At 52.1% G+C, this 14,708-nt stretch overlaps 1 protein-coding gene across 1 annotated transcript; it reads right to left on the bottom strand.

Moving 5' to 3' along the window:
• Positions 1 to 7,639: 7,639 nt before the first annotated feature.
• Positions 7,640 to 13,212, bottom strand: LOC112644956 (zinc finger protein 26-like). The gene is made up of 5 exons (XM_025423807.3): positions 13,020 to 13,212; positions 10,127 to 10,227; positions 9,056 to 9,135; positions 8,554 to 8,680; positions 7,640 to 8,196 (listed from the first exon to the last, which is right to left on the bottom strand). The coding sequence occupies exons 2-5, from the start codon at positions 10,146 to 10,148 to the stop codon at positions 7,790 to 7,792; spliced, it is 636 nt and encodes a 211-aa protein (XP_025279592.3). The 5' UTR covers positions 10,149 to 10,227; positions 13,020 to 13,212; the 3' UTR covers positions 7,640 to 7,789.
• Positions 13,213 to 14,708: the final 1,496 nt, after the last annotated feature.

Below are 14,708 nucleotides of genomic sequence, written 5' to 3'. Positions count from 1 at the left end.
CTAAATTTTTTAAAAAGATTTTATTTATTCACGAGAGACACAGAGAAAGGCAGAGACAAAGGCAGAGGGAGAAGCAGGCTCCCTGTAGGGAGCCCAATGTGGGACTCGATCCCAGGACCCTGAGATACTGACCTGAGCCAAAGGCAGATGCTCAACCACTGAGCCATCCAAGCGTCCCTTTGCAGCTAAACTTGAAGGCAGCTCCAAGTGAGCCTTCTAAGGCTGACCTGACACTGTGTACATTGAGGGCCTCTGACGCTGCCCTTCCTTTTTTTTTTTTTTTTTTTTTAATTTATTTATGATAGTCACACACACAGAGAGAGAGAGAGAGGCAGAGACATAGGCAGAGGGAGAAGCAGGCTCCATGCGCCGGGAGCCCGACGTGGGGATTCAATCCCGGGTCTCCAGGATCGCGCCCTGGGCCAAAGGCAGGCACTAACTGCTGTGCCACCCAGGGATCCCTGACGCTGCCCTTCCTGTTTAACATTTGATGCTACTTGTCGCCAGTGTCCCAGTGTTTCCGAATGTCCCATGCATCTGGACACTGGTGCCCACAGAGTGGACAGCTCATTTTAAGAAATCATTTATATTATTGAGCACTTAGTGTTGTGAGTAGGAAACACAACTACTCGGGAGTGCATGACCAGGCAGACGGGCTTTCGGATGTCTGGCAGCCATGTGGGCATCAGGCTAGGTCTGTTCTAGACGTAGCATCGGGAACACAGCTCTGGTGCCCTGGTTCTCTGGCTTTCCCTTCCTGTGCCGGCCTCATCCTCAGGCTGGCTTCCCTCTTCATTTTGTGGTCATGTCCATGTAGAGACAGACCTCTTGCAGTCAGTGGCACAAGAACCCAAAGCTTCATTCTGTGGACTTACCCGCCAGCTGATTGCTGTGACCTGAGAAGTGCTGAGTGTGGAAGGGCCTACGTCTGGGTCTCTCCCTCATTCTTGAAATAGTGGTAGTGGCCCCAGGCTGAAGCTGTTCATGCCCTGACGTTCCCATCTGGTCATTCCATCCAGATCCCAGTCCAGGGGAAGGAGGGAGGATCTAGGGAGGTGGCCTGTGGCATCAAGTGAATGGGCTTAAAATCGCATGGCTGCTCTGGCCTTAATCATCAGACTGAAGTCTTGCTGCATGTGGCATTTCCTTTGGGAAGTGCTGTCACTGCCATGGTCACCAGGAGAGCCCTCAGTCCCCTCTGTGGCAGGGGGCTGGCCAGGGGTGCCCCCAGGAGCTAAGAGTTGCAGCCTCATGCCTGCTTGTCTCAATGTGCCTGGCACACCTCTGTCCCCACACATCCCTTCCCGTCATCTGCACGAACTATCGCTCAGGCCACTGGGTGGGGGGCACTGGGAGAGACGGGGGTTGGTGGGGAATGAAATCTGCAACTGCACATGCGGAGGCCTTTGTGGTGAGCCCTGACCAGTGTGGAAGGTGGCTGGGAAGGACCGCAAGTCCGGCCATGTGAGCCTGAGCAAGTTTACCCCCTCCACAGGCGCCTCAGCCTGAAATGGGGCAGTGAGTATTTCAACGGGGGGTTCTTGTTCCAGTGGAAGTCCTACTACCTCACAAGTGGACCCAGCCTTTGAGAACAAAGCCCACCATCCTATTGGCCTTCTGTTTCTGTGTCTCCTGCTTCCTCCCTCTCCTTCTCGAACAAAGAAAGCAGACATTTTGGGCCCCCCACCCCCATCCCCGGGGACTCCCATCCAGGGCTGGTCAGAGCTGGGCTGCAGGTGCACGCATGCCGCAGCCAGCGGCCCCAGGGACAGCGCCCAGAAGAGGCAAGTCTGGTGCCTTAGGATCTGCAGCAGAAGTGGCCCATGTGGCGCCTGCTGGGATTCCACTGGCAGCTGGCTCCCCTCAGATCTGTGTGCAGGCTGGGGGGCATCTGCTGCAGGTTCCAGAGGAGGCAGCCAAGACCAGCCACTCTGGCAGACCCAAGTCAGTGTGGTCAGGAAGCGGCACGGGGAAGCTTGTTGCCTCTGGCCCATCTGGGAACTGAGAGACCAGCAGCCACTGTCTCCAGGCCCCTGTGCGTCCCCTGCATCGTCCCGGTTCCGCCAGCTCCTGGCATCTTCGTCCTGGTGGGATGAGGCTGTCTCTTCAGGTTCCCTTGTCCTGCACAGTGCGCTCGTGAAAGGCACAGGGCAGAGAGTGGAGGGGTGAAGCGAGGAGTGCCAGCTCCCATTTCACACATGGCCACCTGGTCCCAGAAAGTGGGACAGGGTGTGGGAAACAGGCCTGGGACAGGGCCCGGCGGCCCCTCGCTCTACAGCAGTCCTGGTGCACCTGGGCACAGTTGCCTGGAGCCGAGGATGGGGGTGCAGCACCAACAGGGATGCGCTCCCCAAGTGCTGAGCTTACATTCTGGTGGTGTCAGGCAGCAGTGAGTGGGCCAGAGAAGCATGAGACACGGAGTTAGGCCACGGTGGAGAACAGGGCAGCAGGAGAACCGGGAGCCAGCTGAGGCCTGAGGCGGGGGCACACTGGGCAGTCAGCAAGTCTGCCCAGGAGTGGACATCTGACACAAACCCGAAGACACCAGGGGAGTTTTAGTGAGGTGGAATGAGATTTCCCTCCCCCGGAACGGCCCAGAAGAGGGGATCTGAGTTCAACACCATTCCCCATAAGGCAGTGGTGGCAGCACCTTGTCACTATAGTTGACATTTGTTAAGCACGTGGCATGTGCTCCAGACTTGTCACAAACACTGGTGTTCTCGCCACGTCATCCAGTGTGCAGATGGGGAAGCTGAGGCTCAGGGAGGCTCGGAGGCTCGAGTGAGATCGCAGAGCGTGGATGTGAGGGGTGCTGGGGGTGGCATGTGGGGCTGCATCACCCTGAGCCTTTGCCCCGACCCCACTGCAGGCTGCCCCATGCTTACCAGCCTTCACCAGATGCCCTAGAGGAAGACATATAGTATTTTCATCATGTTGTGTAAATGTCTAGAGTCATCGGAATGAGTTAGTACTCGTGAAAATGTAGAATGGAACCTGGCACATGGTACTCCATACTCCTAGCAAGTACCTGCTGTCATTGCCACCACTCGATGAGAAACGAGGCCCTCACTCAATAAATGATGGAAAAGGAGTGGAATAATGGAGCCAACATGAACAGAAGCCCTGAAGCCATACTGCCTGGATTTAAATCCAGACTTTACTTCTGCTGTGTGACTCTGGGCAAGTTTCTTCACCTCTCTGAACCCATTTCCTCATTTGTAAAATGGAGGTGATACTAGTCCTTGCCTTATGCATTGGTTGTGGGGAATAAATGAGATGGTGTATGTACGCTGCAGAAAACAGTGTTGTAGATGGAATGGTTTGGGTCTCCTTGAAAGATAACAGGAACATGTTAAATATATTCATCTCTGCCCCCAGTTCCTCCTCCATCACTTGGAATTTCCTGGGTGATAGCAGTGTCTTCTGTTCCGATGAGGTGACTGGGCGGGCTGGTCACCGGAGACCAAGCCGTGATTTGAAGCTTGGGATTCTCAGCTTCCCACCCACCTCTTCTCTAGCAAGGGGAGAGGGCTGGAAATGAATTTAATGATTGTGCCCAGGTGAGGAAGCCTTCATAAAATCCCAGAAAGCACAGTATTCAGAGAGCTTCCAGCTGGTGAACACCAGCTCCACAGAGACAGAAGCTCCTGCCCTCGGCGAACTTTCCAGACCTCGCCCTGTGTACCTCCTCGTCTGGCTGTTCCGCTGTGTCCTCTATCAGATCCTTTTATAATAAACCAGTAACCTAGTGAGAAAAATGTGTCTGAGTTCTGTGAGCCCCACTAACAAATTAAACCCAAGGATGGAGACTGGGAACCTCTGATAGGTGGCAGTCACTCGGAGGGACAGGTGACAGTGTGACAGTCTGAACTTGTGAGTGGCATCTGAAACGGTGCGCAGGGTCGGGGACTGTCCCATAGGACTGGGTCCTCGACTGGTGAGCCCTCGACCTGTGGAATCAATGCTACCTCCAGTTGAGGTGAACTGCAGGACATCCAGCTGATGTCTGAGAGCTGGATTGGGTGGAGGAAGCCCCACACATCTGGTGTTCAGGAAAAATGGGTTGCTTTTCTACTCTCTCTATATATGTATATATGTGTACTTAAATATAAAATAACACATAATATATATAATATACGTATATAACACATACATTGCATCATAATTATACAATAAATTATATAATTATATAATGCAACATCCATTATATATTTTATGTAATACATGTACACTATATGTAAAATAATTTGGGGTATATATATGATATATACAATGAGCTATATGATAGCATATGATATACAATAAAATACATGATATATGAGATATATATAATAAGACATACACGTCTAATGAAATATGGCTTTTCTGGAGATCCCTGAATGACAAAGGTCCCTCCTTAAACATGATCTTCCTCATTTCCCTCTGAAATTATAGCTTCGGCCCCTGCCTCATAGTCCTCCATGGGACAGACCACAGCCTGTCTTACCACTAATTTGTCATCCGTCTTCTCCGCTAGAGGGAGGGCAGAGCTGTGGGTGTGGTCAGTTCAGTCTTGCTCACTTGTCTCCCCAGGACTTAGAACAGTGCCTAGTACACAGCAGGCCCTTGGAACTTGTTTGCTGGACGAATGAGTCAAGGATAGCACTCCATAAATGCTAGCCAGCTGGATTAGGAATAAGCAAGCAGGTCTTCCCGAGCACATTCCGCTCCAGACCTAATACAGTCCCCGGAGACCTGGATGTGGCTTGTGTCACTTCGGCCCACAGAAAGGAATAGGTGTGGTGGAGGGAGGAAGGGTGAGTGGGTTGAGGGTCTGTGGGGTGCATGGGGGCTGCCAGAGTTGTCTGGCACCTGCCCTGGAGGGCTGAGGGCAGGCCAACAGAGGCTGGAGTGTGAGAGCCTCTCAGGGAAGGTTCTTGGGATGTCGGCTCTGGAGGCCTTGGCATTTGAAAAGCATATTTAGAGATGAGTTGTTTCCTGTCTCTAGGAATTAGCTAGCTCTGAGAGGGCAGTCCCTCCAGGCTCCCTCAGCCTCAGCAGGGGTGGCTGGACAAGGCCACCTGGTGGCCTATGGGAGGTGGCCCTTCTGCTCTACCTACACACTGCCCCACCGAACCTCAGGGACCCAACACACCTGCCCCAGAATATGAGGAAGGGGTCTCCTGGGTCAGCCAGTTCCCCCTCACAGCCTTGGATTCCTGGTCTGGCAATGGTCAGACCAGGAAGCTGGGCCCCCACTGACAGCCTCAGAGACAGTGGAAAAGAGGCTGGTCCTGCAGAAACCTTTACCTTCCCAGGCAAAGCCAGGAATCTCTTGGAATCTTTGGAAAGACAGACCTCTCTCATGATTCACAGACTAATCACTATACCCACCCAACCCATCACAAACCCCAATGCCCTGGATGGAATTCATGCAAACATAAAGTGCTATGAGTTATGCATGTGCATTATCCAGTATATACCTCACCCACAACCTTAATATTTTATTGATATTATACTCTATTTTGTCAACAGTAAATAGTAAATATAATGGTGCTCTATTATTATTTTTTTAGATTTTATTTATTTATTTATGAGAGACACAGACCTTAATCCTATGGCTGGTGTCCTCATAAGGAGAGAAAGCACCAAGGGCTCACATGGGCACGGAGGGACCCCATCATGCAAAGCAGCACTGGGAGGGCTGCCATCTATAAGCCAAGGAGAGAAGCCTCAGGAGAAACCAATCCTGTGGATACCTCGATCTCAGAATTCTAGCCTCCAGAGCTGTAGGAGAACAGATTGCTATTGGTTAAGTCCCTCAGTCTGTGGTGTTTTGCAAGAGCAGTGAGAGCAAACCAGTACAGTGAACCCAGGGATCTACAAAAAGCTCCCATTGGGAAACTTTCCTTGCATGAGACACCCAGGTCCTGCTGCACACAAGCAGCCACTAACAGAGAATCACATTTATTCTATTCTCGATTAAGTGCCAGGTACACAGACAGCTGGTGGGAATCAGGACCAATGGCAGCAGTTGGTCTGGCCCACAGGAGGGCATAGAGATAAAGAAGCAAAGCCATCCCATCTCAGAATCCCGCCACTTGATGTGGAGGAGCCCACCCAGAGAGGACCAGGGAAGGAGACGGTGAGACCAAGCAGGGACCCTGCCATAGTATGGTGAAAGAGAGTTCAGAGTTCCTACAGGTTACTCTTGGTTGATGTCCAGTGGTTGGTAAAATTTCTGTGAAGGCCTCAATGGTCAATATTTTACCCTTTGTGGGCCAGAGGAGCTCTCTGTCTCATGCTCTTTTCATTTGATCTTAACAACAGTTCCAAAAGGTAAAATCCATTCTTGTCTTGTAGGTCATGCAAAGGCAGGTCTTCTGGCTCTGTGGGTTGTGGCTTCTCAACTCCTGGTCTGATCTCTTCCCTTGGATTAGCCAATTCAAGGTGGTACAGCAGAGCATGAAACACATGGTCATCCTATGTGGTTGCATGGGTTATGCACCAATAAGGCAGGCCTTGCTGTCACGTATCCTCTCCAGGTTCTCAGGAATGTGGCATCAGCCTCAGAGGCATCCCTTAAGATCCCTAAGTCAAGTCTAAAGAGAAAGAAGGCTGGCACTTGGTCATGAGGCCTATCACCTGGGCGCAGCTGCTGGGTACCTAAGGGGAAGGCCTTCTCCCCAGCTGCCCGGCCACATGGGTCTTCTGGTGGCACGTGAGGTTCGTGATGTGCCCAAAGGTCTTGCTGCAGGCCTGGTGTGGATTCTCTGGTGTGCTGCCAGCGTGGGCTGGTGCCAGAAGGCCTTGCTGCACTGCCGCACGAATAGGGCTTGTCGCCGGTGTGGATGCAGCCATGCTGCACCAGCGTGGCCTTGCGCATAAAGGCCTTGCCGCCCACGCCACAATGGAAGGGCCTCTCATCACTGCGGATGACTTGATGCTGGAAAAAGAAATACACCCTCCAGAAGCTGCGCCTGCACTCACTGCAGCGGTAGGGCTTCTCACCTGTGTGGATCTGCAGGTGGATAGGTGCGCCTTCTAGCTGAAGGCCTTGCTGCAGTCCTGGCAGCGAAAGGGCCTCTCTTCGGTGTACATCCACCGGTGCACCGTCAGGTAGCCCTTTTGGCTGTAGGCCTTGCTGCAGGCACTGCTCCAGAATGGCCGCTCGCTCATGTGGCTGCGCTGGTGCACCACGAGCTGCACGTTCTGACTGAAGGCCTTGCCACAGTCGAGACAGCGGAAGGGTCTCTCGCTGCTGTGGATCCTCTTGTGCAGGATCAGCTTGCTGGGCTTGCTGAAGCGCTTCCCACGCTGTGGGCACAGGTACGCGCGCTCACTGGTGCGTGTCTTCTGGTGCTCCACCAGGGTCATGCTCTGTGTGAACGCCTTGCCGCGTTCACTTGAAGGACCCTTGCCAGCGTGCGTGCGGTGGTGGTTGACCAGGTCGGATTTCTTTCGGAAGGCCTTCCCACACACCCGGCACACATGGGGCTGGGTGCCCATGGGGGCCCGCTGGTGCCCAAGCAGGGACGAGCTTTTGCTGAAGTGCTTGTCACACACATCGCACGCCAAGGGCTTCTCCCCAGTGTGGATATGCTGGTGGTCCACCAGGTTGGTGACAGAGCTGAAGACCCTGCTGCAGTCGCCGCACCTGTAGGGCCGCTTGCTGGTGTGTGTGCACTGGACCAGCTGCATGTTCTGCATGAAGGCCCAGCCACACTGGGCGTAGTGGTAGGGGTGCTTGCCCGTGTGGATGCACTGGTGCACTGCGAAGTTGGCACGCTGGCTAAAAGCCTTGCCACACTCAGCGCATGTAAATCGCTTCTCCCCCAAGTGCATGCGTGGGTGCACGCTGAGCCTGGCATTCCCGTCGAAGCGCCTCCCACACTGGCTGCACACAAATGGCTTGTTCGGGCGTGCGTGTGCTGGTGCTGTGCCAGGTCGGCCCGCTGCGCGATGGTCTCCCTGCACTCGCTGCACACACAGGGCTCCACACCGCCAGGGGCTCCGCGGGGACCTGGCTCCCAGTCCAGTCGCCACTGCGGAAGGCACCCCCTTCTGAAATTCCCGGCTGGGATTCTCGGGACTGTTCTGTAGTGGCCCTTCCTGCTGCCCTCTCGGCCTCTCCCATCTCGGCCAGGGCCAATCCAGGAGGCTCTCCTGCAGGCACGGCTGCCTCTGGGATGTCCCTGTCAGGCCAGGATTCCAAATCTGAAAGAGACCCAAAACACAAAAGTCATCCAGGTAGGCTGCTCCCAGAGTTGGGAGAGCTGGGGTTGGGGAGCTGGAAAAGCAAACAGAAGCCCCCTCAAGCACTTCCCAAGAGTCCTAGGGTAAGGCCTGGTGGACCCACTGTGGACTGCATGTCTCCTCCCCCCATTCATATGGTGAAATCTTAACCCCCAGATGATGAGATTAGAAGGTAGGTAGAGCCCTCCTAGATGAGATTAGTGCCTTCATAAAAGGGACCCCAGAAAGGTCCTTTGACCTTGCCTCCATGCAGGACACATGGAGAAGGTACTGGCCCTGAGCCAGAAAGAGGGCCCTCCCCAGAATGGTTGGTCTTACTCAGTGAGCTCAGGTTCTGGAAGTTCTCCAGCATGACGTCACGGTACAGATCTCTCTGAGTTGGCTCCAGCTGCTGCCACTCCTCCTGGGTGAAGTCCACAGCCACATCTTTGAAGGTCACTAGGCCCTGCAACCACAAAGTCATCTGGTCCATCCAGGGAGCTGGCTTCAGTGGGTCATCGCAGGGAAGACTGTCTACATACCAGCACAGCACAGGGCACATAGTAGGTACTCAAAAAACATCAGCTGAGATGATGATGACTATTATTATTATTACAGGGCTGGAGTTTGAGGGTGGGTTAGAGTCCCTGAGGCCATCCCTGGGTTTGATGATTCTTTATGAGGACACACGGACTCAACATAAAATCATACTTGTAGCTGCCCTCCCCAGGTGATGGAGAGATGGGCCCTGGAGGGGACTCAGGCAGCCAAGGGCTCATTTGACTCTCTGGCCACCCAGCCTGAGTATCCATGAGGAGGGCAAGGGGATGTCACTACTCACCAGGGCCTCGTCAGCCAGCAGCTGGGTGGCCATTCCTTCACTGTCCAAGGTGATAGGGGCCTGGTGGCTGAGTATGGGGGCTGATGGGGTGAGGTGGAGCCAGAGACAGAAAGAGAAGGACAGTGAGGGACCAAGCCTTGCTCTGCCTCTGGGATGTGCACATACACACCCACGTGTACACCTCCCACCCCCTTCTCATCCACAGAAGCACACAGACACAGCAGCCACAGTATGTGGGCTCACACTACCCAGACATTGGCAGAGTGGCAGAAGTGGGCAGTGGAGATATCTCTCCTAGGCAGGATCAGACCAGCCCCACTCTGCCCAGGCATCCCCACCATCTCTGACCCAGCTCGTGGGGCTCTGGAGAGAACCCAGACCTTCTACACAACTCCTTTGACATCTGTCACCCTGGGCTGAATTATGAGACTACTGGAGCCAGATACCTGGTTCAGATCTCAGCTCTGCCACTTACCCACTGTGTATCTTTGGGCAAGTGACTTAACTTCTCTGTGCCTCAGTTCTGTCATCTGGAAACTGAGGATAAGGTACCCATCTCACAGGGTCGTTACAAGATTTCAGCAGGTGAGTATAAGTAAATCCCTTAAAATCTCATGTGCCATGTGGTAAGAATATAGAAATGTTTTAATTTTTTAAAAATATATATTTTTAAGTAATCTCTACACCCAACATGGGCATTGAACTCAACAACCCTAGGACCAAGAGTCACATGCTCTACTGGCTGAGCCAGCCAGGAACCCGTTTTAATTTTATTTTATTATCACCATCTGCATATATAACACCCCCTTACCCCACTAAACAGATTCCTGTTATTAGCCTCTCTCCCAGGACTCTGCATAGGATTTGGTCTACAACAAGCCTCCCTGTTTTATTCTGCTCAAATACACATAACATAAAGTTTATCACTGTGTGAGCAGACTGTTATCCATTCATCTGCTGGTGGACACTTGGGTTATTTCCCCCGTTTGGCCATTGGGAGTAATGCTGCTGTGAATATGCACGGTCAAGTGTTTATTTCAGTCCTTGTTTTCAATTCACTGGGGTGTATACCTGAGTAGAATTGCTGGGTCATGTGGAAATTCTGGGTTTGACTTATCAAAGAACCACCAAACTGATTTTCCACAGCAATCGGCTTCAAATTAGAAGAAACTCTGGAAAATGAAAGTGGAGGAGACCAGGGTCTTTTAGGTCCTCTGGGGCTACAGGGTCTCAGAACCTGCATTTTTAACTGGTCCTCTTCCATTACCAGGGACCCTGATATGGCTCCCGCTCTCTCTTCAAACTCTTGTGATCACAAACCCCAATCTGTAAAACAAAACAAAACAAACAAACAAACAAACAAAAAACAACGAAAAAAACTGAGCCCAGGAAGCAAAGTCTGGGTCTTCCCTTCCTTTCTTTTCTTTCTTTTTCTTTTTAAAATTTTATTTATTTATTTGAGAGAGAGAGAAAAGGAGAGAGATTGGTGGGGGAGGGGCAGAGGGAGAAGGAGACTCCCCACTGAGCAGGGAGCCTGATTGAGCCTGACTCAATCCCAGAACCCCAGGACCATGACCTGAGCCAAAGGCAGACACTTAACCTACTGAGCCACCCAGGCACCCCTGGGTGTTTATTTCTAAATGATATACAAGTACCACAGCATAAAACATGGTATATTATGAAACAAAATAGAGACTGTATCTGTGTATAAAATGTGTATAAAATATACTTTATATGTATAATATTAAATACCAAATATACAGGTGTATAAGGTACACACACACAAATATATGATATTTACAAGTATATAAGGTGCGCACATACTCTAAAGACAATATTACTATAGGTATCCCTGAGACATAATCACACAGTAAATCCCATATATGCACATATATGAGGTATATGTGAACTGATATACATGACATGTATATAAGAAGTATAGGTAATAAATAGCATATATACATTATATGTAGTCCAATCACACACTAAATACCACATATACCTATATATGTGACCTTATTATTCTGTGTGCTATGGTACCAAATACCATATATACCTGTATGTGGCATGTAATCAAGCACAAAAACCATTATATACACATGTATAAGATAGATGTAAACTATCTTATAGATGTTTATATATAAAGATTATACATGTATCATTGTTCTGAATACCATACGCATAGGCATATAAACAGGTTAACATACAACAAATACCACATAAACGTGTATATAAGGTGTATAAATACTACCATATATACTTGTAAATAAGGTGCATATACTAAATACTGCATATACATTTATATAAGGTGCATATGTACACACACATTAAATACCATAATTACACTAATACATGTAACTACACCAATACTGTATATTTGGGTATGCCACTAAATACCGAATTTGGGGGCACCTGGGTGGCTCAGTGGTTGAGCGTCTGCCTGTGGCCCAGGTCATGATCTCTGCCTCTCTATCTCTCATGAATAAATAAATAAGATCTATAAATACATACATACATACATACTGTATTTCAAGAACTCCTTATCTAAGGAAAAAAATCTGCCAATTAAACCACAACATACCATCAGTGGTAAAAACACACCCTAATTTTGGAAATGTATAAAATAGGGGGGAAATGTGAAAAAATGCATCTTAAAGTTGAAATGCTCTTCCTGCTCATAGTGAAACGAGCTGTGAACACAAGCTGTACCACATTCTGGCTTCATCCCACTGCGTCGCCTGGCACAGCCCATGTCGGATGGAGACCACTGTCCTGACACAGTGCAGGCCGCAGGTCCAGGCTGCCTGGGCTGGACTCCCTGCCTGTCGCTCCCTAGCTGTGTGCCAGGGAGGGTCACTTAACCTGTTTGCTCATCTGGAAGGTGCGGGACCCAAGACCCCTACTTTGTAGGGCTGTTGTGAGCTTGTACCCACATAGGGCTTCCTAAGTGTGGTTTAAATTGCACTAACCCTCCCACCACTGGGGGGGGGGGGGCTCTTTTCACTTTTGTGCCTCAGTTTCTTTTTATTTTATTTATTTATTCATGAGGGACAGAGAGAAGCAGAGACATAGGCAGAGGGAAAAGCAGGCTCTCTGCGGGGAGCCCAATGTGGGACTCGATCCTAGCACCGCCAGGATCACAATCCCAGCCAAAGGCAAACACTCAACCACTGAGCCACCCAGACGCCCCCCTACCAGTACTTCTCTTAATCCTTCTTTCCTTAGAGGATACCTGGACCTCCAGTACCATGTTAATCTGTAGCAGCAATACTGGATGTTACTGTCCTATTCTTAGTATCAAAGTGAGAGCATCAGGTAGAGGGAGAAGCAGGCTCCCTGCGCGGAGCCCTATGCGGGACTCGATCTCAGACCCCGGGATCACGACCTGACCCAAAGGCAGACACTCCACCACTGAGCCACCCAGGTGCCCCTTGTGCCTCAGTTTCCACATCCGCAAACCCGGGGATGTTCTAGTGCGGAGGGAACCGGCTCCCGGAGGCTTCAGCGAAGTCCTGCGGGGTCTGCTGGGGTTTCGCAGCGTCCGCACCAGCACCGCCCGGAGCTCCAGACGCCCCGCCCCGGATCCGAGCCGGTCTTCCCCGGGCGGCTGCACCCCCGATGAGCGCAGGGCGCCGCCAGTAAAGCAGGAGGAGGATCCCGCTCGGTGGGGCGCTGACCCCCGCACGAAGCAAGTGGACGCCCCGAAACTGCCGGCGGCGGCGCTGCCGTTACTATTACCTAAACAACAGCGACAACAAGAGCAGGTCCGGCGGCTGGAGTCCAGCGCGCCGCCCGGGCACAAGGGTATCCGCAGACCCACTGTCCGGGCGGGAAAAGTGAGGCATGCAGGGGCGGCGGGATTCACAGCCCCTTCCGCGCCCCTCTGGCGGCCCAGGGTGCGTAGTCCTCCCCCCACGACGAAAGCCTGGAGGACCATCGAACCCGGCGGGCGGCACCCACTCACCGGCGGTCACGTAGCCTCGGCAGCCGAGCTCCGGCCACAGTCGGTCCTGCTCGGTCTGCGCCTGCGCGCCTCGCCACTCCCGCTCGCGCCCCGCGGCACCACGCCCCCTCCGCGCTCCCACAAGCTCCGCTGGCAACGGGACCTAGGAGAGGAGGAGGGCGGAGATGGGGTTGGGGGAGGAGCTTGGAGGGAGGAGGGGAAAGGGAAGGAGGAAAGGGAGGGATGATGGGTAGGGGCTTGGATGGAGGAGGGGAAGGAGAGGATGGGGGAGGAGGAGGGAGGAGGGAAATAGGGAGGGATTTGGATGGAGGAAGGGAGGGAGGGGCTTGGAGGGAGGGGGAGAGGCTTGGAGGAAGGAGGGGAGGAATTGGAGGGAGGCGGGGAGGGGGAAGAAAGAAGCGGGGAGGCAGTGGGGGGACTGGATGGAGGAGTGGGGAGAGGATGGGGAGGGGCTTCGATGGAGGGAGGGGGTAGAAGGGAAGATAGGGATGGGAGGCGGGGTGGGGCTTGGGACTTGGAGGAGTGGGAGGAGGGGAGGTGCGGAGAGCTTGAAGTGGGGAGGAAGGGACTTAGGATGGAGGGAAGGAAGAGAGGAGGGAAGGGAGCATAGGAAGACAGGATGAGGAAGGAAGGGGTAGCAGGAAGGACAGGGTAGGAGGACAGCTGTAGGAAAGCAGAGAGGAGGGGAGGTGGGGTAGGAAGGAGGAAGAGTGAGGGGAGGGGCACGGGGTAGTAGAGGAATGGGAGCAGAGTGGGGAGGAGGTGATGGCGGGACAGCAGAAAAGGGGCCTGGGGAGGAGCAAGGAGGAGGAGTGAGAGGTGTAGAGAAGCGGGGGAGGAGGGGGGAAAAGGGGTACGAGGAAGATGAGGGCATGAAGAAATGAAGGAAGGGGATAGCCTCAACAACACTGGAAAGAACTAGAAGGTGATGGGTGAGAACTGGGTAGGAGCAGGGTCTCTGGCCCCAGGTCCGCCTGGTTCAGGTCTCAGCCAGGTGTCCTAGGACCTCTCAGCCTCGGATTTCTCACCTGTAAGGAGGTTGTGAGGAGGGAAACCTAGCCTGTAGGGTTGCCCTATGGGTTACACGAAGTAATTCCCACTGAGTTCTTCGAGAGGACCCGCTAGCACAGCGCTGTCCTGAGGACCTTCCTGTGCTGGTGGAAATGTTCTCTACCCACGCTGTCGGAGCAGGTGGCCCCTAGCTGCAGATGGGCACTTGACATGTGGCCAGTGTGGCCGCAGCACTAGATTTTTAGCTGCACTGTATTTTAATTAATATAAAGTTTCATGGTTCTATGTGGCTCCTGGTTGCTGCATTCAACAGTGCAGCTCTAAAGCCTTATTATTTTTATTATATGTACTAAGCTTCTCTTGCATTTTATAACAGTAACAATAGCAATATTGCACTTCTTGGTGTTTATTTATTTATTTATTTATTTACTTCTTGGTATTTATTAAGTGCCAGGGACTGTTGTTCTAAGCACTCAGCATGGATTAACTCTTTGGAGCCTCACCATTTATCTCTGAGGTGTGCCTTCTTACGGTTTATCTAGATTACTACCACCATCACTTACTGAGTGTGTACTATGTGCCAGGCCCCCTGAGAGACTTTCGATACCCATATAATGTCATTTAACTGCAGGAGGAGGAGGAGGAGGAGAAGGCTTAGATGTAATGAATTTGGGAAAG

This window comes from Canis lupus, chromosome 1 (genome assembly GCF_003254725.2).
Source record: "Canis lupus dingo isolate Sandy chromosome 1, ASM325472v2, whole genome shotgun sequence".
Taxonomy (NCBI): Eukaryota; Metazoa; Chordata; class Mammalia; order Carnivora; family Canidae; genus Canis; species Canis lupus.
The sequence above is the reverse complement of the archived record's forward strand: the minus strand, read 5'-3'. Positions and strand labels throughout refer to the sequence as shown.

Coding starts and splice junctions, on each gene's coding strand:
- LOC112644956 (XM_025423807.3), bottom strand. CDS start 10,148: ATGACCCAGCAATTCTACTCAG. Junction 9,136..10,126: donor GACCCAGCAATTCTACTCAG/GTATACACCCCA, acceptor TCACCCCATCAG/CCCCCATACTCAGCCACCAG. Junction 8,681..9,055: donor TGCTGGCTGACGAGGCCCTG/GTGAGTAGTGAC, acceptor TTGTGGTTGCAG/GGCCTAGTGACCTTCAAAGA.